The sequence below is a fragment of the Harpia harpyja genome, chromosome 14 (genome assembly GCF_026419915.1).
Source record: "Harpia harpyja isolate bHarHar1 chromosome 14, bHarHar1 primary haplotype, whole genome shotgun sequence".
NCBI classification, from domain to species: Eukaryota; Metazoa; Chordata; class Aves; order Accipitriformes; family Accipitridae; genus Harpia; species Harpia harpyja.
Genome location: NC_068953.1, coordinates 12,001,962 through 12,025,202, shown reverse-complemented (window position 1 = coordinate 12,025,202; position 23,241 = coordinate 12,001,962). Strand labels below are relative to the sequence as shown.

The window sequence follows — 23,241 nt, the reverse complement described above, 5'->3', positions numbered from 1 at the left end:
AAATGAACCAGAAGTCTTAGATTAGCAACGTGCTGAAATTACTGGACCAGTTAGTTTCAAAGTTGTTCTATTAACATAATTAATGAAGCCACACTTCCTGCTATGTCTCTAAGCTAATCTGCTTTGAGGCTTCTCTGGTGTCTAATGAGACTTGAGCTCACCCTGTCTTTCCCCCCTCAATGGAGCCCTTAATTGGGTCTCTCTAATGAGGATAGATGCCCAAGTAAGCTTGTAGTAACTTCTTATCTTTGCAACCTCTATCTCCTACTAACTGCAGCTTCAATTAGCTAGCAGGTTCAGAACTCAGTGGGGCAAGGTGGGAGGAAGAGGATGGCCGCACACGTGCAATGGGGCTGCAAACCCATCAGTTCTTCCCAAAACCAGGCTCACCTCCGGCAGACCTCCGCTTTCCCTGGGTGCAGCTAACCTGTGCTCTCACATGGAAGGAAAATGAGTTGTATAAGAGGAAGAAAACACTTCAGGGAGCTCAGACAAGACCTACAGCACAAGGGAGGATGATGCACAAGGTAGCAAGACTAGTGGAAAGCTAAATCCTGCAGCAAGATCTGTTGGACTCCTGGTATTCCCCAGCAGGCTGGCTGGCAGCAAGCGAGGACTGCAGGAGAAGGGAACAAGGAGACAGAAAAGCCCAGATGAAACTCCACCTTCTGTTCAATCACCGACAGCTGCCCCTCAGCCACTTCCCTGGGCTGTTCTGCTCCTGGGAGGATGGAAGTGTCAGCGCATTTAAGACACCGGTGATCAGTGGAGACACCAGCGTCGAGCCCGATTTAACCAACAGATGCATCATTCTTCTGCTGAAGTTTCTTTTCAAAACTTTCTTGCAGGGGTAACAGCTCAGAACAAACTTTTCAACAAGTAATTGCTTAAAATGGAAGAAACTGAAGGAAGGAAAAAAAAAATAAAAAAATCAGGAAAATATGTAACTTGCCAGACCAAGAAAACTCATCCCGTAGAAGCACGGACAGGTGACTCAGAGCCAGTGCAGTTGTCAGAGCAGCGCTGGGGAGGAATATCGGTGTAACTTCTCCAAGAGTCAGATTGCAGGAAAGGTTGATTTAATGGCACACTACACCAGCTTCTCCACTCCACTGAGAAAAAATAAATGGATGGGGACTTGCTCATCTAAACACACAGCATACGTCAGAGGAACAAACCTGAGTAACTGCCATCCATAATTTATACAACAAATTAAATCCATGGCAAAAATAACCATAACTTAGAACAGAGCGATCGTAGAATCTGGCAGAAAAAGGCCCCAGCCTGCATGAATCATTATTTTCTAGAGGAAACCTTATATAATCCAAGCTACTCCATTTTAAAACAAATTAAACCTTCCAAAAACTCCAATTAATAGGTTTGGCAAAGCTCTGTCTTCAATTCAGGTATTTTGGCAATTTGCTAAGATTAAAAAAACCTACCTGGTACCGACTAACTTCACAGTAGTCTACACCCTGCTTTCGGCATCTCCAAAAACCTCCATCAGAAGGCAAAGGGGAGATGAGAGCATCTACCTGGGGCCGGAGGAAGGCGATTAGATTGCAATGCCATCTTGTGGAATAGAGGAAAACGAAAGATGGAAAAAAAATTGCTCAGCCGCCACTTTGCAATTGTATATTATTTTACAGGACACAGCTATTGGCCCAGCAGGGTATATTCAGTGGTTGCTTCTCGTTGTCCTCATTTATCTGAAAGGTTAGAGGGAGGCACGCAGTGATAACTGCAAAGCCATGGTCTGCTTGTCTAGCTGTGTTTGGAAGGAGATGGATAAGTCTGTCAGAACTAAGAGTTTGCTCTTTTTTGCTTGTTTTTACTATGACAAAGTAATAATCTTTTATGTTGCTTCCCTAGGAAACCAGCCTTTCTCCTCGGCTATGGGAGAGCCACCAAAAAGAGTGACTTGGGTAGGATCAGGAGTAGGACCACACTAATCCCCCAGATCCCCTCCCCAACTCATGGTCTAGTTTAGCAGGACCCAAAGAACATTTCTGACTCCAAGCATCAGCTTGGCTGCAACCACTTCCACATACATCGCATCTGATAATTAGGCTCCCAGCTGTGTCCTGTGTTACTAAAATCCCAGTACCTCATTCAGATGCAAACACTTCAGGATGCTCTTACCACAAAAAAAGCCTGGTTTAACCATCTTCTCTGCAGGGAGCTGCCTACTTACATCTTCAGGTAAAAAAAATATAATCTACAAAACTCAAGGATGGAGGGAAAGTTACCAAAAAGCACCATCCAGGTAAGCTAGGATGTAGCTGTGAACGACAACAGAGTTTCTCTTCTGTGATGAGGCCAACTGCAACCCATAGTCAGGGAGAAAGAACCATGGACTCTTTGCAGACTCCTGACTAATACTAAATGCTTGAGCCTGATGATGAACCGAAATAAAACCAACCCACACAGCTGCATATTGTGCTGAGCGTCTGTGTTTCGGGACCCCGGCAAAACCTGCACCCACTTACTTGAAATGCCCCAAAGCGAGTAACTGTACCCCGAGCCCTTGGAGACCTGACGCAGTGGGACAGCCTGTGCTCGAGCTGCTGAAGCCGGCAGGCTGTTCTCAGGATGGGTGCCAAGGACACCAAGGGATGAGCTGATGCTGGAGCCCACTCAGAGCAAGAGAGGATTAAAAACCACACGGGAGCTGCGCAGTGAACCCAAACAACAAGGCTGCTGAGAGTTTGACAGCACCACTCATTTCAGGGCAGTCATTTTCCTTTAAAATTTTTTTTTTTTTCAAAATTGGAAATTTTGAAAATTTTTGGAAAATGTGCAAATTTTTTCCAGTTGGAATTGGAATGGATGGGATCACAGTTAGGCTATCTCTACCCAGGAAAATGAAAAATACTGAAGGAATCCCGAGTATTGCATCATTAAGGTATTATGGCATTTGCCATATCATCAGGTTCTTCCAGCTCAAGGGTTTATTTGGGGCAAATTTGTTTCTCCCCCTGTGCTGGTTTTGGCTGGGATAGAGTTAATTTTCTTCACAGTAGCTAGTATGGGGCTGTGTTTTGGATTTGTGCTGGAAATGGTGTTGATAACACAGGGATATTTTCATTATTGCTGAGCAATGCTTACACAGAGTCAAGGCCTTTTCTGCTTCCCACCCCACTAGCGAGCAGGCTGGGGGGGCACAAGAAGTTGGGAGGGGACACAGCTGGGACAGCTGACCCCAACTGACCCAAGGGATATTCCATACTGTATGATGTCATACTCAGCAATAAAACTCGGGGGAAAGTTGTCCTGGGGGCTGCTGCTCAGGGACTGGCTGGGCATCAGTCAGTTGGTGGTGAGCAATTGTTTTCATTTGCATCACTTGTCTTGGGTTTTATTTCTCTCTGTTATTGTCCTTTTCATTATTATTATTATTATTATTATTACTACTACTACTACTACTACTACTACTACTACTATTATTTTTCAATTATTAAACTGTTCTTATCTCAACACACAAGCTTTCTCACTTTTATCCTTCCAATTCTCTTCCCCCCATCCTGCTGGGGGGGCAGTGAGTGAGCAGCTGGGTGGTGCTCCGTTGCCGGCTGGGGTTAAACCACGACAGTCCTTTTTGGTGCCTAACATGGGGCTCAAAGAGTTTGAGATAGTAACAGATCGACTAGAGTGTATTAGAAGGGATTTATATCTGTTAATAGTTGCGGGTCATGATATTGATTCATCTGTTCTCGATGTCAGTTTATTTGATCTGTGCCATGCTCTTTTTTTTTGCTGTCCGTGTTAAAAATTGGTGCTGGCTTTTGCAGTTTGCTGTGCTCTGTAGTGACTAGTGATGTTTTGCCTGGGAGATCTGTTGTTAAAACACCGACCTTGAGCTTAATCTGGTATTTGGGCTCTGTACCAAAGCCATTACTGTACTTCAGGTACCATCTCATGGAGACAATTAACAATTATACTTCTTCCTCTGAGAGGTTTTTTGTGGAGGGAATACAGAATGGCACCTTTGCTACCTTCTTCTGTGATGTTTTCTCCCTCACTACAATGATTTCTCAGTAACTTGAACATCCTTGCATAGTTAAAATACTTCTATCGTTATTTCTTAGGAATATTGCTTCAGTTTTGTCTAAGGTTAACACGCAATTTAGGAATATGACCCAGGCTCCACAAGAGTATGGTCATGGGTGGCACAGCATGTGGGAGAGTATGGGCAGGTATCTAGAGAACTTCTCACCTCCAACAGTCTGGAACTTCACTCCCAAACAACTACAGGACACTGACAAAGTGATAGAATGCTTGAAAAAAAAATGCCATGGCTATTCCAAAGAGGCACAACTTGCCACACTGTGCTGGGCCCTGGCCAGCATCAACCAAACACTGCCTGATATTATGCAGCACCCTCAGAGAAGAGAGGGAAAACATACCAACAGGCACTATGGCTAAACCAGACACTATTATCAGTCACCCCTATAACTAAAAAGAAATGATGGAATCGCAAGTCAGCTCGTTTAGAAACAGATGAAGAAGCTTCTCCTAAGAGGGAGCAGGAGAAAGAATCAGAAGAGTCAGCCTGTTCTGCAGCACAGCAGTCACAAGAACAGGAGGAGGAAGAGGCTGAAACCATAAATGAGACAGAAATCACCCAATCCCTATTCCTAAGTGAGCTATGAGATATGTGAAAAGATTTTAGCTGTCAACCAGGTGAGCTAATTCTTAGCTGGTTACTCCGATGCTGGGATATTGGGGCCAGTAGTCAGAAATGGGAGGGTAAGGAAGCCCAGCAGCTGGGATCCCTTGCTAAGGATAAGGCCATTGACAAAGGGATTGGAAAAAAGGCAGGAGTCCTCAGTCTTTGGCAGCGACTCCTGTCAAGTGTGAAGGACAGGTATCCCTTCCAGGCAGAACTTGCAAATTCCCGAAGGAAATGGACCAACATTGAGGGAGGTATCCAGCATCTGAGGGAATTAGCCATGTTGGAGGTGATCTATAACAACCTGGATGACAACCAGGCATCCAAAGACCCGGATGAAATCCGGTGCACGTGGTCCATGTGGCAAAAGTGTGTATGAAATGCACCGACACCACACACTCACACCCTGGCAATAATGAGCTGGGCAGAGACGAAGGCACCAACTATAGATGAACTGGCCAGACAACTCCGAGAATATGAAGATAATCTCGCTTCCTCCATGTGTGCCTGTGTCTCAGCTGTGGGCAGACTGACCCAAAAAATGTCCGAGCAAGCCGAGAAGGCTAGGTCTTCCTCACGCACTCCAACCAAGGCCTCAGCTATTAAGAGTCAGCCTTTTTCTGTTCAAGGGAGAGGGTACCGGTGGTGCACACCACTGTGGTTCTTCCTGCGTGACCAGGGGGAGGACGTGAGGAAGTGGGATGGTGAACCTACCTGGAGACTAGAAGCTCGGGTACAGGAACTGCAAAGAAAAACAACAGCCAAAAAGCATCCAGGAAAATTACTGCTCCAGTGTCTGTTGGGCAGAGCAGAAGGGCTGATCGTACTTTTGACTCTGATAAAAGGACTTCTGTTTGGCAGTTACAAAAATGAAGTAATGAAGACGCCGACCAGGATCAGAGGGGCCCTGCCATCAGCTAGGAGGAAGAAAGGGACAACCAGGTTTAATGGCCTGTGTGGATTTGATGGCCTGGCACATCAGCCCCACAGGAGCATAAAGCTCTAGTGGACACCAGTGCACAGCGTACTCTTAATACCATCAGATTACAAAGGGGCAGAATCCATCTGTATTTCTGCAGTGACGGGAGGTTGCCAAGAACTGTCTGTGTTGGAGGCTGAGGTAAGCCTAACTGGGGATGAGTGGCAAAAGCATCCTCTTGTGACTGGTCCAAAGGCTCCCTGTATCCTTGGCATAGACTACCACAGGACAGGGTACTTCAAAGACCCAAATTGGTACCGGTGGGCTTTTGGTATAGCTGCCTTGAGTACAGAGAAGATTAAACAGCTGTCTAGCTTGCCTGGTCTCTCAGAGGATCCGTCTGTGGTGGGGTTGCTGTGGGTTAAAGAACAGCAGGTGCCAATTGCTACCATGAGAATGCACCAGTGACACTATCACACCAGTCAAGACTCCCTGGTTCCCACCCGTAAGTCGATCCGGTGACTGGAGTGATCAGCAAGACTCACTCACCCTTTAACAGTGCCATACGGCCAGACCAAAAATCTAACAGAAAGTGGAGACTAACAGTGGACTATCAAGGCCTGAACAAAGTCACCCTGCCGCTGAGTGCTGCTATGCCAGACATGCTAGAACTCCAGTAGGAACTGGAGTCAAAGGTCACCAAATAGTATGCAACAATTGATATCACCAGTGCATTTTTCTCGATCCATCTGGCAGCAGAGTGCAGCCCACAGTTTGCTTTCACATGGAAGGGTATCCACTACACCCGGAATCGACTGCCCCAGGGGTGGAAACGCAGTCCTACCATGTGTCACGGATTGATGCAGACTGCACTGGAACAAGGTGAAGCTCCCGAACACCTGCAGTATATTGATGACATCATTGTGTGGGGCAACACAGCAGAGGAAGTGTTTGAGAAGGGAAGAAGAACAGTCCAGATTCTTTTGAAAGCTGGTTTTGCTATAAAAAAAGCAAGGTCAAAGGACCTGCACAGGAAATCCAGCTTTTAGGAATAAAATGGCAAGATGGATGTTGTCATATCCCAATGGATGTGATCAATAAAATAACAGCTATATCTCCACCAACTAGCAAAAAAGAAACACAAGCTTTCTTAGGTGTCGTGAGTTTTTCAAGAATGCATATTCCAGGTTATAGTCTGATCGTAAGCTCTCTCTATTGAGTGAAGTTCCCACTGACTGGAAATGGGGAAGCATAACACCCATTTTTAAAAAGGCAAAAAAGGAAGACCTGGAAAACTACAGGCCAGTCAGTCTCACCTCCGTGCCTGGCAAGATCATGGAGCAGATCCTCCTGGAAACTATGCTAAGGCACATGGGAAATAAGGAGGTGACTGGTGACAGCCAACATGGCTTCACTAAGGGCAAATCATGCCTGACAAATTTGGTGGCCTTCTACAATGGGGTTACAGCATTGGTGGATAAGGGAAGACAGCTGACGTCATCTACCTGGACTTGTGCAAAGCATCTGACACTGTCCCCCACGACATTCTTGTCTCTAAATTGGAGAGACATGGATTTGACAGATGGACCCCTCAGTGGATAAGGAATTGGCTGGATGGTCGCACTCAAAGAGCTGCACTCCACAGCTCGATGTCCAAGTGGAGAGCAGTGATGAGTGGCGTTCCTCAGGGGTCATCGGTCTTGGGACTGGCACTGTTTAACATCTTTGTCGGCGACATGGACAGCGGGATTGAGTGCACCCTCACCAAGTTTGCCGACAACACCAAGCTGTGTGGTGCGGTCAACATGCTGGAGGGAAGGGATGCCATCCAGAGGGACCCTGACAGGCTTGAGAGGTGGGCCTGCACAAACCTCAGGAAGGTCAACAAGGCCAAGTGCAAGGTCCTGCACGTGGGCCGGGGCAATCCCAAGCACAAATACAGGCTGGGCTATGAGTGGATTGAGAGCAGCCCTGAGGAGAAGGACCTAGGGGTGTCGGTTGATGAGAAGCTCCACATGACCCGCTAGTGTGTGCTCACAGCCCAGAAAGCCAACCGTATCCTGGGCTGCATCAAAAGAAGCGTGACCAGCAGGTCGAGGGAGGGGATTCTCCCCCTCTACTCTGCTCTCGTGAGACCCCACCTGCAGTACTGCGTTCAGCTCTGGGCCCCCAACATAAGAAGGACATGGACCTGTTGGAGCGAGTCCAGAGGAGGGCCACGAAGATGATCAGAGGGCTGGAGCACCTCTCCTATGAAGACAGGTTGAGAGAGTTGGGGTTTTTCAGCCTGGAGAAGAGAAGGCTCCGGAGAGACCTTATAGCGGCCTTCCAGTACCTAAAGGGGGCCTACAAGAAAGCTGGAGAGGGACTTTTTACAAGGGCATGTCGTAATAGGACAAGGGGTAATGGCTTTAAACTGAAAGAGGGTAGATTTAGATTAGATGTAAGGAAGAAGTTCTTCACTGTGAGGGTGGTGAGACACTAGAACAGGTTGCCCAGACATATTGTGGTTGCCCCATCCCTGGAACTGTTCAAGGCCAGGCTGGATGGGGCTTCGAGCAACCTGGTCTAGTGGAAGGTGTCTCTGCCCATGGCAGGGGGGTTGGAACCAGATGATCTTTAAGATCTCTTCCAACCCAAACCATTCTAGGATTCTATGACTGACCCAGAAGAAGAATGACTTTGAATGGGGCCCTGAGCAGCAGCAAGCCTTTGAACAAATTAAATGGGAGATAGTTCGTGCAGTAGCACTTGGGCCAGTCCAGACAGGATGAGACGTGAAAAACGTGCTTTACACCTCAGCAAGGGATAATGGCCCCACCTGGAGCCTCTCGCAGAAAGCACCTGGAGAAACTTGAGGTTGATCTCTAGGGTTTTGGAGCCAGGGATATAGGGGATCTGAAGCCCGTTACACTCCAACTGAAAAAGAAATATTAGCAGCATATGAAGGAATCCAAGCCGCCTCAGAAGTAGTTGATACTGAAGCACAGCTCGTCTTGGCACCTTGATTGCCTGTGCTAGGCTGGATGTTCAAAGGGAGGGTCCCCTCTATGCATCATGCAACTGACGCTACATGGAGTAAGTGGGTCGCACTGATAACGTAACAGGCTCGAATGGGAAACCCCGACCACCTGGGAATCCTGGAAGGGATCATGTCTGGCCAGATGGCTGACCCTTCAGAGTGTCGCCAGAGGAGGTGACTCGTGCTGAAGAGGCCTCTCTGTATAATAAATTACCAGAAAATGAAAAGGAGTATGCTCTGTTTACAGATGGATCCTGTTGTATTGTGGGAAAACATTGAAGGTGGAAGGCTGCTGTAGAGTCCTACACAAGTCGCAGAAACTGCTGAAGGACAAGGTGAATCAAGTCAGTTTGCAGAGGTGAAAGCCATCCAGCTGGCTTTAGATATTGCTGAACGAGAAAAATGGCCAGTGCTCTATCTCTATACTGACTCATGGATGGTGGCAAATGCCCTGTAGGGGTGGCTACAGCAGAGCAACTGGCAGTGCAGAGGGAAACCCATCTGGGCTGCTGAATTATGGCAAGATATCGCTGCTTGAGGAGAACCCAGTTGTAAAAGTACGTCACGTAGATGCTCACATACCCAAGAGTGAATGCACTGAAGAACATCGAAACAATGAGCAGGTGGACCAGGCTGCTAGAATTGAAGTGGCTCAGGTGGATCTGGACTGGAAACATAAGGGTGAGCTATTTATAGCTCGATGGGCCCATGACACGTAAGGACATTTAGGAAGGGAAGCAACATACAAATGGGCTTGTGATCAAGGGGTGGACTTGACTATTGATGCCATTGCACAGGTTATCCATGAACATCAAACATGTGCCATAATCAAACAAGCCAAGTGGCTAAAGCCTTTTTGGTATAGAGGACGATGGCTGAAGCATCAATATGAGGAAGCCTGGCAGATTGATGACATCACACTACCATGAACCCACCACTGCAAGCACCATGTGCTTACAATGGTGGAAGCAATTACTGGATGGTTGGAAACATACCCTGTGACCCATGCCAGTGCCCGGAATACTATCTTGGGCCTTGAAAAGCAAATTTTATGGCGACACAGCACCCCTGAAAGAATCAAATCAGACAACGGGACTCATTTCCAAAACAACTCATAGACACCTGGGCCAAGGAGAATGGCACTGAGTGGGTGTATCACATCTCCTACCATGCACCAGCCTCCAGGAAAACTGAACAATACAATGGACTGTTAAAAACTACACTGAGAGCAATGGGTGCTGGGACATTCAAGCATTGGGATACACATTTAGCAGAAGCCACTTGGCTAGTTAACACTAGAGGATCTGCCAGTCTGCACTGTGGAAGGAGTCAAGATCCCCATAGTACATACACGGAACTTGTTGGGAAAAACAGTCTGGGTTGTTCCTTCCTCAGGAAAGGGTAAACCTATTCATGGGATTGTTTTTGCTCAAGGACCCGGGTGCACTTGGTGGGTATTGCAGAAGTATGGAGGAGTCCAATGTGTACCTCAAGCTGATTTAATCCTGGGTGAAAATACTCCATGATTTCAGTTGCATGTTATGGGAATTACTATAGCAGGAACCGCTTGTTGCTAGCCAGGCTAGGAGCAAGGGGAGGAGTTCATTGCAAATGTTAATCCCTATAACCTGGCCCAAAGGGACCAAGGGTGGAGACTGTACTGGATCTACCTTTAAATTGCTATAACCTATAATTTGAGTTGCATGTTATAGGAATTACTATAGCAGGAACCACCTGACCCAATGGAGGACAAGCCTTACAAGAAGCAGTGCAAGCGCAGCAACGACCCGACCAGAGCTGGCTTTGGGGCCCAGTAATTCCATGGAACACACCACCTCTCCTGTCCTGAGTGACCACCATAACAGAAGTCATGGACTAAATGAACTCAGTGGACATTTTGTGGACGTTTTACAGACATTTCACAGGGTTGGTCCATAGACTAAGGAAATGGTATCTGTGTATTATATCAAAGGATGGGAAGAGGGGTGGCAGTTAATGAGGATGTATTGGATAGTGTGGGATCTGAGCATGACATAAATGGTATGGAAGTAGGGGTGGAGAATGTGCTGGTTTTGGCTCGGATAGAGTTAATTTTCTTCACAGTAGCTAGTATGGGGCTGTGTTTTGGATTTGTGCTGGAAATGGTGTTGATAACACAGGGATATTTTCATTATTGTTGAGCAATGCTTACACAGAGTCAAGGCCTTTTCTGCTTCCCACCCCACCAGTGAGCAGGCTGGAGGGGGCACAAGAACTTAGGAGGGGACACAGCCGGGACAGCTGACCCCAACTGACCCAAGGGATATTCCATGCCATATGATGTCATACTCGGCAACAAAACTCGGGGGAAGGTTGGCCTGGGGGCCGCTGCTCGGGGACTGGCTGGGCATCAGTCAGTTGGTGGTGAGCAATTGTTTTCATTTGCACCACTTGTCTTTCTTGGATTTTATTTCTCTCTCTTTGTTATTTTGCTTTTCATTACAATTTTATTATTATTATATTTCAATTATTAAGCTGTTCTTGTCTCAACGCATGAGTTTTCTCACTTTTACCCTTCCAATTCTCTTCCCCCGATCCTGCTGGTGAGGGGAGTGAGCAAGCAGCTGTGTGGTGCTCAGTTGCCAGCTAGGGTTAAACCATGACACCCCGCTCAGCATCTCACCCTTAATTATACTGTCATTTCTTTACTTGTTTTTAAATGGAGGTCTTAAGAGGACATTCTGAGGGTTAAAGCTTCTAATAAAAAAGTTAGTGAGAAATGGTTAATGAGTGTTACTCTGCACAACCCTCCCCCAAAGGTATGCAAACTGGGAGAGAGTGGGGACAAACAAACCCAAGAGAACCAGGGGTAAAACTGAAAAGTCAGGATTGTGTGCACAGGCATTCCTGTAGCAAATTTGGTAAAGGCAGCCTAATGTGATTAATGATTTGCATGTACATTTTGGTGAAAGCTCAATGCAAATTTCTGAAGTCTAAGAAATATATATGTCCTAACATGTCTCCTAAATGCCCAGCATATGCTGAAAAGAAATAAAACAATGCCAAGCAGCGTGCAAACATTTGCCTGCAGATGACTGATGATTTTCAACAATAATTTCATAAATGCGGCAGACTTGAGTATATCCCACGACTATTCTTCCGCTGCAATCCCTGGGAGTTCCCACTGACACCAGTGTGGGGCTGCCCAGGGCCACCAAGGGAGATGGGCTCCAACCGGGGCAGCCTTCATTGGGCAGAAGCAAGGGATAGGATTGTCAACAGCTCTTGAGTCAGCAAGAGAAATGGCACTGAAAGTAAGCTGCAAATGAAACAACCCACCCAAAACAACCTGAAAGTTTCTGCCAGGATTGAGTACAGCCAGAGGTGCAGACACTGCTCTCTGCAATGCTTCTGCACCCAGCAATGCTTGTGCAGAGCAGGTAGCACCGAGGGACAGACAGCCGTGGCATAAATCACACCGGTTGCTGGAGACAACTTCCAAAGCTTGAAACGATGTTTGCATGAGAACAAGATGTTGAAATATTGATTAAAGTTGGATTTCATCAGCAATACTTTGATTTTATTATTATACTGGCTGCTAACAAAGACACACCCATTAATGCGTTACATTCTTGCTCGTAAAAGGGTGATTATTCCACTATTCACGCCAGGCTGCTCCGCTTGTATCCACAGCCAGTGGCTCCAGTACAGGCACTCATCAGAAAAATAAAAAGACATCATGATTTCAAAAAATGAGGCAAAAACACGGAAACAGGCACATGCTGGAATAGTGCAGAGACTGGGTCCAAGCAAACGTCTGCATCCCAGGGAAGGAAGGGGTGGACAAGGGGAAAGACTGAGCACTTCACCCCAGTTTAAATCCAAAGTAACATGCCGCAACCAAAGAGTTACTCATTTTATCAATTTAAATGAAATGTTGGAGGGGGAAAAAAAGCACTTTGAAAAAATTACCTAGCAGGTGCCAGTTTTCCCGCTGCTTGGCTCTGTTCAAGGAATAATCGTACGTTCACGGAGAGTTTTTCTGATATTATTATGCTAGTTAATTTTCAGTGCCAGGGATAAGGGTGGAAAAGGGATGGGAAGAATGCCATTAAAGCCTGTGTCTTCCAGCATTATTGTTCTAAAACTCATGCTTAGGCAGAATAAAACAGCTATCTGAGGCAATATAGTGTTTACATATGCCCAAATTGTTATGCAAACACAGGAAGACCTATTGGAGCAGAGGGAACAGGCACCGAGAGGCAGCACTTCTCACCACCCCTTGCAGAAAAATGTTTTTCAATGTGGAAAGGGTGAGAGAGGTCACCCCCAAGGAATCCAGCCCAGGATCCTCCCAGCCTTCGCCTCTCCCATCCTCCTCCTCCTCCTCTCAAATTCCCCAGCACAGCCAGCACGGGTTTCAGAGTTAAAGAGACAGGCTCATTATCCAGCAACATTGTCTGGGGGCTGCATTCGCATGAGGAACCTAAAAAGCGGGGAGAAAGGAGGGAGAAGCTGTCCTGTATGGAATGGGATTCACTGCCTGCCCTGCGCAGGCATTTCATGTCACGCTTCCCTGTAGGCCTGCAGAAAATGAAGCCACAGAAATTAAGGGGAGACTTCAAAGAGCACACAGGAGTACTCGGCATCATTCAAGTGCAATTATTTTTAGATTAAATCCATCTTGTGTCAACATTAAATACCTAAACTAAAAAAAAATCAGTCATGAACTCTGGAGTCACACCTTTAATTCTGTCTGTAGTTGGTACACGAGAAATCGTAGACAAATGTCTGACGAGTCAACTTTAACCTCCAGAAGAAGCCAGAGACTTTCACCAACCTACATCAACCAAGCTTTCAAAAAGTCATCGCTGATGGAGAGCTAAATCAATCCCTGAAATATATCCTCAGTGCTTGAAAAATGTCTCATTGCCAGTCTGAGCTCTGTCACTTTTGCTGCTAGAACATCACTCTACAGAATAAAAGCTCCCCACCAGCCAGAAACCTCCTCTCCACCCAGATATGTGACCAAGTCACCTCTCAACTTCTCTTTACTAAACTACATAAGCCAAATTTCATTAACTTCTGGCTATAAGTCAAATTTCTACAGAGCATATATTATCGTTAGCATTTTGAGTCCTCTAGTGTGCTGAAAACAAATCACAGACACCAAAAGCGGAGATGCCATTTCCAGAAGAGTCTCACTACCGCCACCTCCCCATGGACATCCTCCCCCAGTCACTCCTCAGTGTCACTCATCCTCCCAAGATAAAGACATTTGCTGCCATCACCCACAGCATCCTCCTAAAGTCATTGCTATCAAAAACCCCAGGTCTTCATCCTATAGAGGAAACCTGCATTCACTCTCTTGAGATGTATAACCTTGCTTTGGCGATATGAAAAGAGTACAATTCAGCTTTAGCAGCCTGCACGTAGCTTGAAGACTCACCAGCAAGGATTTCGTGTCTGGCAGCCTGTGAATGCCACTTGGTTGAGAACACATTCCTGCAGGACACCACCAGAAATGTCCCTGCGGCATCACTCCCCGCTGTGACCAGTTTGTGAGAGCTGGTAGCCAGCAAGTTTTTTAAACCTAATTAACACGTACCAAACTGATTTCATACAGTTCTACAATTTCCAATCAGAATATTGTGCAATGCTGGAGTCAAATGGCTTAAGGAAGTTAACTATATCAACACACAGCATGCGCAGGGAGTCAAACCTGCAACAGCAGCTAAGGTCATGCTTGAGTTTGGAGAGATGAGGGTTTTTAGCTTTTAAAAAAAGCTATCCTTGGGAGGAGCACATTGCACACAGCTTCTGAGTGCTAGACTGGTTTCTCATCATTTAATAACAGGATTGTGCTCAAGCCATTTCCTACCACAGGACGTTGATTTCTTATCCACCAACTTCACATGCCGCGTCTGGTTGCGAAGCTTGTCATCTGTGTTTTCAACCAGGTTAGTGAGGTCGTCGATGATCTCTGGGGAAAGAGAAACATGAGCATTAATCTCCAAGCCCCACAGCATCACTGCTCAACATGCACGCTCCTGCTGGAGGCTCCAAAATGGAAACCAGCTGCACCCTTTTATTTTCCAGTATGACAGACCAGGGATCCACATGCACTGAAAGGTCCAGATCCTGGGAAGCACTACACAAGAGACTTTGACTTCAGATTCAGTGCACTCCTCCACTGCAAGAGTGGAGGAAAAAAATACAGCCTGAAACAGCAGGATCAGTCTAGGTAGCCATGAAGTATAAGATGATGGCAGCCACCATACACTAGCCAAAGTAAGAGGATTAATGCATATGCTATAGGAAATCTGAAATTTCAGTCCCTGGAACAGAGCATCTCAACACTTGGCCATTACATAGTCATTAAAACACATCCAGAATCACCATCTTCATTAAGTGCTTTTGAGAGCATTTGGTGCGGTCCCAACCAAGCGACCATGGAGGATACAGTCAAAGTTCCGCCTTGGTTCAATTACTGAGATGTACGGCTGGCAGTTCTGCTTGCAGCCCAGACGATCCTCTGGGAAAAGGAAAGTGAGCAAAATTTCTCCTACATCTATTTTTAATAGAAGGGAAAGGAAAATTTGAAGCCAACCCACCTTCAACCTCATGCAACTGATGACTTTAATTTTGTCATGGAAATCAGACCAGGTACAAGGCCTACACCAAGAGTGGTTGATGGGTTGGGGTTTTTTAACACTGAAAATTAAAAGCCACATTCAGACACCAAATTTCCTTCTTGCTGACTGTTATGCTCTAATTTTCTTGAAATACACAGCCAGTGCTTCTTGCTGGGTGTATGAATACATCGCGTTTGAGTGGCTTTCTACTCTGCAGGTAGGAATGGCTTTTTTTGTGCATGATAAACCAGGAGGAGGACACCAGCCAAAACCTGAATGCTATTGCAAAGCATCTTGCTCTGGTTACACTTCTAGCACTTTCCCCACTATTGATCACTGTCTTAATAAATCTAGCCTGCCTTTTGAGATCAGGTCGGGGACAGAGCCGTGCCAGCTGGCGGCTGCTGTGCTCTCAACTCATTTGTACTCTGGCAGATCCTAGCACTGCATCTCTGCACTGCAGCGCTTCTGAAACATCCGGGTTTAATGGACTGTAAGCAAAAGCAGAAGTTAGAGCACACAGTGTTCAGTTTGCAAGATATACTAATATACTGTTCATTTTTATGCATCATAACCCTGTATTCCTTCAAACAAGAGATTTCCCAAGTATCTCTACTAGAAACAAGGGGATGACACTAAAGAGAGCATTCCTTGTACTTCCAAAAATTCCCTGTGACACTAGAATAAAACCTTGAGCTTGCAAGGTGGTGCCAATATGTGACATTAGTTCTTGCAGCTTCTCAAGAACACCTGTACACCTCTGCTGGCCATCACTTTTATACCAGCACTTGAAAGGGAACAGTTTCCTCTAAAATTAACCTTCCTGCAGCAAAAGATGTAAACTATGCAGGGTGCCTATGTCCTCAAATCTTACCAAGTAACAAGCATTGCTCTAGATACAGAGATAAAACCAGTTTGATTATACATACAGAAAACAAATATAAAATAATCAAAGTTCTGAAGACACAAAGGAAATTTTCAAAGGCATATATAGCACGGAGGTTTTACTCTCCTGGAGAGCTGGGAGATTTAAGCATCATCCTTCTAATGCATGCTTTTTAAGTCTGTCCCACAAGCACTCTACCATCTCCAGCAAATCCCTATGTAAAATGATATCAGCATCTCAAAAATCTTGTACTTTGAAAATATACATCTTTCTTAAAACATGAGCTCCTGATTCATGTCCTGCAGCCTAAACCATCTAAGTATTCACATGAAGGGAGGGCAGAGGGCAAACATGAACTGCTTCTCTGTCTGTGCAGCCTCCATTTTATCCTATATATCTAAACCATTCACCACTCCCGTGGTTAAGGAGCATCACCCCACCAATACTGCTCTATTCCAGACACAAACTCTCTGTATTTGTGAAGTTGTTTATAATACTCAAGATTTTACTATTCCTCCTACACCAAAACACATTTTCCCAAGTGATGGCAGGTTCTTTATTTGAACTTCAAGATTTGTTCAGTTCGTAGTTCAGATATTAATTCTCCCCCTCCCACCCAACCTTCCCAGGTCTAACATCTGCAAAGCCAACAACATTTTGGGGAAACTTTATCTGTCTTGTGTGATTCAGCATACAGGAAAACCAGCACAATGCTGCCTGCAAAGGCGGGCTTTCTCATGTTTGCCTCTAAATGAAAAAAAGTGCCGAAAGTTCCCATCGTTGTCAAGGACAAAGTGATAAGCATGCTTGGGAAATAAGAGACCTTCCTTTGCCAACACTGACCAGACCCTCCTTGAAAAACATCCTGGTGAACAAGCTGTAGCTAAATGAGAACAAATGCAAGCAGGAAAATTTTTTGTCATCATTTCAAAGCCCAAGGCATTGCAGTTGGGATTATGTCTAGAGCCTCTGCTTTCCCATCCCCCTGCACAAGCCATTCCCCTCTCAGACCAACCAGCAGGAGCCATTTCTGAACCAGAGAACTGGACTGTACAGCTTAGGAGAAGCGTTTCTCCATATCTATATGTCTCTTGATACGGCCAAGTTTCAGGGGAGCAGGCCACTTCACCGAGCACATAGCCCAAAGCTCAAAAAGCAACCAGTCCTTTGTTGTAACATGCAGTTAAGACCAGAAATGTTGGGGTGTTCATGGCACAACCAGGAGGTCTGAGCAGGGTCTTCCCCTCCGCGGCTGTGCTGGGGTTGGCGTGGGGAGAAAGCACAGGGAGGTTCTTACCCCATCACCAGTTGAATCAGGATTCCAGCCCAGCAGGTTCCCCAGACCACAGTGCGCTTGCAACCACCAACACCCTGCAGAGAAACATCCACCCCTCTACCCCCACCAGCATGCTGTCGTGGTGACACTCAGGTTCAGAGCAGCTCTCAACCTTCATGTACATTAAAGCATTTCTTCCCCACTCTAATGCAAAGGAAACACAACGGAAATACATGCTGTATAAGGCAGAACTGAAAACTAGTAATTAATTTCTAAGGTAGGCAGAGCTGCTGCCAGAGAAAACTAACTCCACAGCTAAGAAAGCCTTTAGAGCACTGACAATCCTACATTAACTCTCAGTAGGCTCCCGAGGACCACATCTTCTGACAGATGACCCACCTGCAACCCCCTCTGCCCTTCAAGCCGGCTATTACATTCGGAATGAAAAATTTTCTATCACCTCCCATTTACCTGACTAGCCAAGGAGTAAGTTTAAAAAAACAGAGAGAAACCTGAAAAAGGGGAAGCAGCGAGGTTCCCCCCTTGGGAGGGAGCAGATGGGGAAAAGCAGGCTGCTGAAGGGCTGCCAGTGACCTTACAAAGGACATTACTGTAACACTGCACTGCAAACCACATTTAAACCGGTAACACAAATTTAGCCAAGGTCTTCTTTCAGTGAAGGAGTATCTTGAGGCAGAAGATAAAACCTACTGCACAACCCTAGTATCAAAATCTGAGTAATTTAAGCCCAGCTGAAGTGGGAGAAGTTTGAAGGCTGCTCATCTGTTGGAGATGAGCTCGGACAGGACCTCCTGTATCAGCAGGGACTTCTGCTTGAAAACCGGTGTCGCAGCCCTGCTCGTCCCTGCACATGTGTCCCTTTGCTAGGGTCGCAGCCATCAACCAGGGAGGTACATTGGCTTTTGAGCTCACCAGCAGCCAAGGCAGCCAAACATGCCAGCACAAAAGTGGCAGGTTTCTATAAGAAGGCAGAGGCAGGTGCACGGGTATTACCAATTCTCCTCACCTCGTCCCTGCGAGGCTGCAGCAGTGAAACACAAAACCACCTCTACAAATCTTGATGCTTTTTCTGGTGATCAAAGCTATAACATTTGGGCTGGAGCCCTCAAAAGGGCAGGATTTCTTCAGAAGCCTGGTATATATCAGACAGCAAAAATAATGGTGGGCTTTACAGATTTCAGATCAATATATATACACCTTAAACCAGGACAAAAGTCATGGGAGGTCTTAATTTTGTGGACACAAGCCCATTTTCAGTCCTGCCCTTGCTCCTCCAGCTATGGGACCAGCAATGGAGAGGGCACGGGCAGCCCTTCAGGGCATTGGGATGAATTGCACACAGGGGATTTACAAGCAAAAAAAATGCGCAATGAGGAAACAGCAAAGCAAGCAGATGACAGGAGAAAATGCAGGTTGATATATTCCAAAATATTTGACTTTTTTCTGTTAAAAAGCCCACAGAAGCAGTTTTTGATCTTAGGCAACATGTTTTGGAGCAATGCAGAGCAGCCAGGCTGAGCGCGGGTCCAGGTTGGAAGAGTTGGAAGAAGCATCCCTGTGGAAGAGGCAGGAGAGGCTGGAAACAGCAGCTGTACAGTCAGTCAGCCTCTCCAGTTCCAACATTATTTCTACCTCCTGGGGAGGAGAGGGGTGTTTACTGGAGAAAGTGTGAGCAAAGTGAGGAAAAGTTCCTTCTGTTTATTTTTTAAAAAAACAAACACCAAACTGATTTTGGTTTTAATATTTTGCATTAAACTTAAAACATATTTTTGGCCATATAAACAAATACAAAAATCATTTAATCAGATCTGAACTTGTCACTGCATCAGCTATCACAGCCAGAAAATTAAAGCTTCTGAGCTGCAGCTGAACACAAAGCACTTAAAAAAAATTGCTCATTGAATTGCTTCACTGGTCACAGCAAGCTGAAGCACTATCAATGCCTACGGTCAACTTTTAAAAGATCAAGAATCCATTGATTGACCCAGATCAACAGAAGACTTACAGAGATGTGAGAACGTAGAGTGTTAAATATTCCTTTTCAAAGTTTTGTTGAAATGGGAAATGGAAAATGAAAAGTGAAGCAACTGGTCTGAACCCTGGATCACAAGCACTTTCCACTTTGCTCTATCATGCTTGGCTTCACAATCTCAAATGATACCTTAAAGGTTGAGAAAGATGATCTTTAGAATAACTCTAAATTAAATGGTTGCATTGTAAGTCACACTAGCATCACATTTTCCTGCTACAGATTTCTGGGGTCCATCCTTTTCCACGTGTGTGCGTTCAGAAGGACTGTGCTAAAAGTGACTACCAGAACATAAAAACCTTTCCTGAAATCGCAGTGGAACAACAACCTGACAGCAGTGGTAAGGGTGTATTTATATACATCTTTAAAATCACATCTGCTAATAGCTAGAAAAATAAAGATTTATGCAAAGGACATGAATAGAAGACAGATGATAAAAAAATTGAGCAGAAGAAATTATATGTAATCCTAGGAATTTCTCAGAAAAAAAGTTCATTCTTCATACCCTTTTTCCTTCGAAGACTTTGCGGCTGCCATGAAAATCAAAAACATTGTTTTATTTCCTAAAAACACTGGTGCTTTCTGTAAAAACCTGGTTCTGCTTCTCTCCAGCCACAGCATGGATAATTTCAGAGTGTCCCATGAGATGGGAATCCCACCCGTTAGAGCCATAAGTCATCTCTCCGGGAAACTGCCATACATCATGCTACAGCTGGTCTCTTGCACTAAGGGCTCGCGCAGGATGGGAAAGCAAACCCTGAGCTGAACCCAAGCCAGGTGCTGGAGCAGTCTGCTGTGTCCAAACGGATCCTTTTGCTTTTTTCCTTTATTCCTCCTAAAAAAGGCTGCAAGCTTCAGGCACTGGATTTGCCCGCAGTCCTGTTGAGCAGCACAACACAGAGACCACAGGTCCTCCATCACGACCACCATCTGCCTTTCCCATATTCCCAACTTCTCTATTGACATTTCTAACAATGCTTCCTATGGGTTTGAAATTGGACTTCTCTGGCAGCCCCATCTTCTGTGTCAACTCAGCCATCAAGTCTTTCTACAGCTGGTCAGAAGTTTTCCAAGGGAACAGTTTCCACTGGAAAACCATTTGACAAATGATAAAAACAGTACATCCCAGAGCGCTCTGCACGCCTGGACCTTCAGTGTTTTACCTCCTTGATGATGCCCTTTATGCTGAAACACGTCCCTGATCAGCTTGAAGCAAATAACCAGCTTTCAGCTTGCAAATGAAATTCTCAGTTTTGACAACAAAACAAGAAGCCCAAACATCTCCAGAGCACAAAAGCCCCTTTTCCAGCCCACTCAGCCACTCCACCTTTCCTCCCTTTCCAACCCCAGTGCCAAGACCCCATCAGTGCCTGGCCAGCCCCGCTCTGCTCCAGCAACACTGAAGACAGAGGAGCAAGTCAACTGTTAGGTCATGAGATCATACTAAAGACACAAAATTAATATTGCATCTTTCTCTGCAGGGACTAAACAGCAGCAAGCTATGCCAGAGTTATGGCGTGTGCATCAACGCTGCATGTTTTAATCAAGAAAGGTGTAACTTACGAGATTACAAGTCACAATGAGACATGGAGACACAATTGCACACAGACATGGAGGAGATGATCCTATGCAACAGCTATGGATGCTGTTGCTCTCATCACCAGGGCACCATGAACCAAGCCATCAAACACCGGAGTCCTCCTCGCTGTTTCTCCCATGAAGGAGCTCATGAGAAAGCAAGCCAACTCATTATGCAGAAGTGTGAAGCAGTCCATTAAAGGAGTGAAAGCCAGGCAGTGGCAGAGCCAGAGAGCTAGGCCGTTTTGAGGAACAATATGTTTTATTTTGCAGGAAACCATGTGGGTTTTTTCCTACTCTTTCACCACAAAAGAGCAGGAAAATGATCTGGTTGCCTTTCCATCCGATGTCTCCCTGTTTCTACCCATGTCCCACATAGGTGCACCATCTTTCTAAAGGCATGGAATTTTTTTTTTTTTTAATCATTCTCCTTAACTCATGGAGTCCCTAGGAAAGACGGCCATCTCTTTCCATGAAGTAGAACAGGCTCTTGCACAGCCAGAGTTCTGCTTTCATACATGACTCTACCCTAATCAATTTTTTTGTTGTTTTATTTAAAACGTGTAAAAAGCCTCACTTGGTTTTGGCAACTTCATCTTTGAGTCACCCTCATTCTGTCTGTAGAGTAAGAAACCCAAAAGCCAAGTGAAAATGGCCACATGAAATACAGCACAAGCAGAGAGAAGCAAATCTGGGATTTGGTCACAGTTTAGCAGAACAGCATTGCTGACCAAACATTTCCTTGGAATTGTTTGGATTTTCCGTGGATTTAAATTTACAGATCACTCGATAGTATTTATCGATGAGTAATGCATCTCCACAGTATACCCCACTGTGAGTCATGGAAGACTGCAGCCAGCTTTAAGAAAAACATATAGAGAACTAAAATCCATAATGTTTTATGCTACGCAAAAAAATTACAATAAGGCTGGAATTTAGTGGAGAAGCCAAGCAGGCTTTCTCTCCCTCCTTCAGGTCTCCGGTGCCTCAGGAGAAGAGCTAGATACCAAAGAAATGAATCATATACTGAATGCCAACCTCTATATGTCCAAACCCCATAATTACATGTTAATAAGAAAGCAAGCATTGTTCAAAATGCCAGTGGTATGAAATGAAGATTGCAACTAATGTAAGTACATCAGAAACCTAAAGAACCTTAGCACGATGTGCCAGCTGTAATGTCAAGGCAGAGTGAAAAGAAAAAAACACAGTAAAAAATACAAAGCCAAGAATCTTAATTTCTCTCCTTCACTGCTAACCATGCCTGGTTTTTGCAAGCTCTCTGACATGTGCAGCTCTCCATGCCACAAGCAATTTTTTAGTACAGTCATGGGCTTCTCCTCACTGTTCAACTCCAAGGTAATACTCAAAATCCCACTGGTGTTCATGCTGATCCAAGCTCTGTGCCGCTCAGGACGCCGGGATACTGACACTTTCTGCTGTGACGAGTTTTGCATTTCAAGCAAAGACCAAGATTCCTCCTCCCACCTTCCCAAATTTAACTGATGACATTTAATCTCTTCTTTGGCAGAACTTCATGTAAGTATTAAAAAAACCAAAAATACTAACTTCTCTGAGGGAGCAAACCTACTTGTTCCTCTGTGTTTCTGCTGTCTCACTCTTTGGCTCCTTTAATTCATGGGGGCTTGATGGTCCTTGGAGAAAATCAGGTTGAGAAGACCTCTTGTGGCCTCCTGCTGAGAATGTGTTTTACGACATGCCACATGTACGTAGCAGTCCCAGTGCTACAGGGAGGCAAGAGGGGATCTCACCTCCCGCTGCTTCCCCTGCAGCTCTGCTGGGGTCCCGGTGGCACAAAGACGTCACTCGCCCTTCCCTGTGTCCGCACTGCCAAGCAGTGGCTCTGCTGACAAAGAGAAGGGCAGCTGGGCGGCAGGATCTCCAGGCAGAGTAGGGCAGGAGCTGGCAGACTTGGTTTGTGTCCAGGAGAGCAGGCGGGGAAGGACAGCTCTTCTCCCCCACGCAGCCAGTGACCAGCTCCAGCCTGCCCTCCATGCTCAGGTTAGTAGCTTGAGGCACTAGATGCATCAGCTATTGCAGCAGAAGGTCCTCCTTCCCCCAACATACCCTGTGGACTCCAGGCCATGCCAGCTCTCCGCCCTGAGGAATCCTTGCAGGGGAACAACTCGTTCAGGACCAGGATTGCTCCTGGTTCCCTGAGTTCCTGGTAACAGTGGAAAATGCACAGACTGAAAAGAACAAA

At 45.7% G+C, this 23,241-nt stretch overlaps 1 protein-coding gene across 2 annotated transcripts in view; it reads right to left on the bottom strand.

The window, feature by feature from the left end:
* Positions 1-23,241, bottom strand: part of STX8 (syntaxin 8) — a 114,221-nt gene that overhangs the window by 32,768 nt on the left and 58,212 nt on the right. For both annotated transcript variants that reach the window (XM_052807207.1, XM_052807209.1), the window contains one exon: positions 14,474-14,575. In XM_052807207.1, the coding sequence (XP_052663167.1) occupies positions 14,474-14,575 (102 nt within the window). Of the gene's footprint in view, positions 1-14,473; positions 14,576-23,241 lie in introns of those variants that run through there.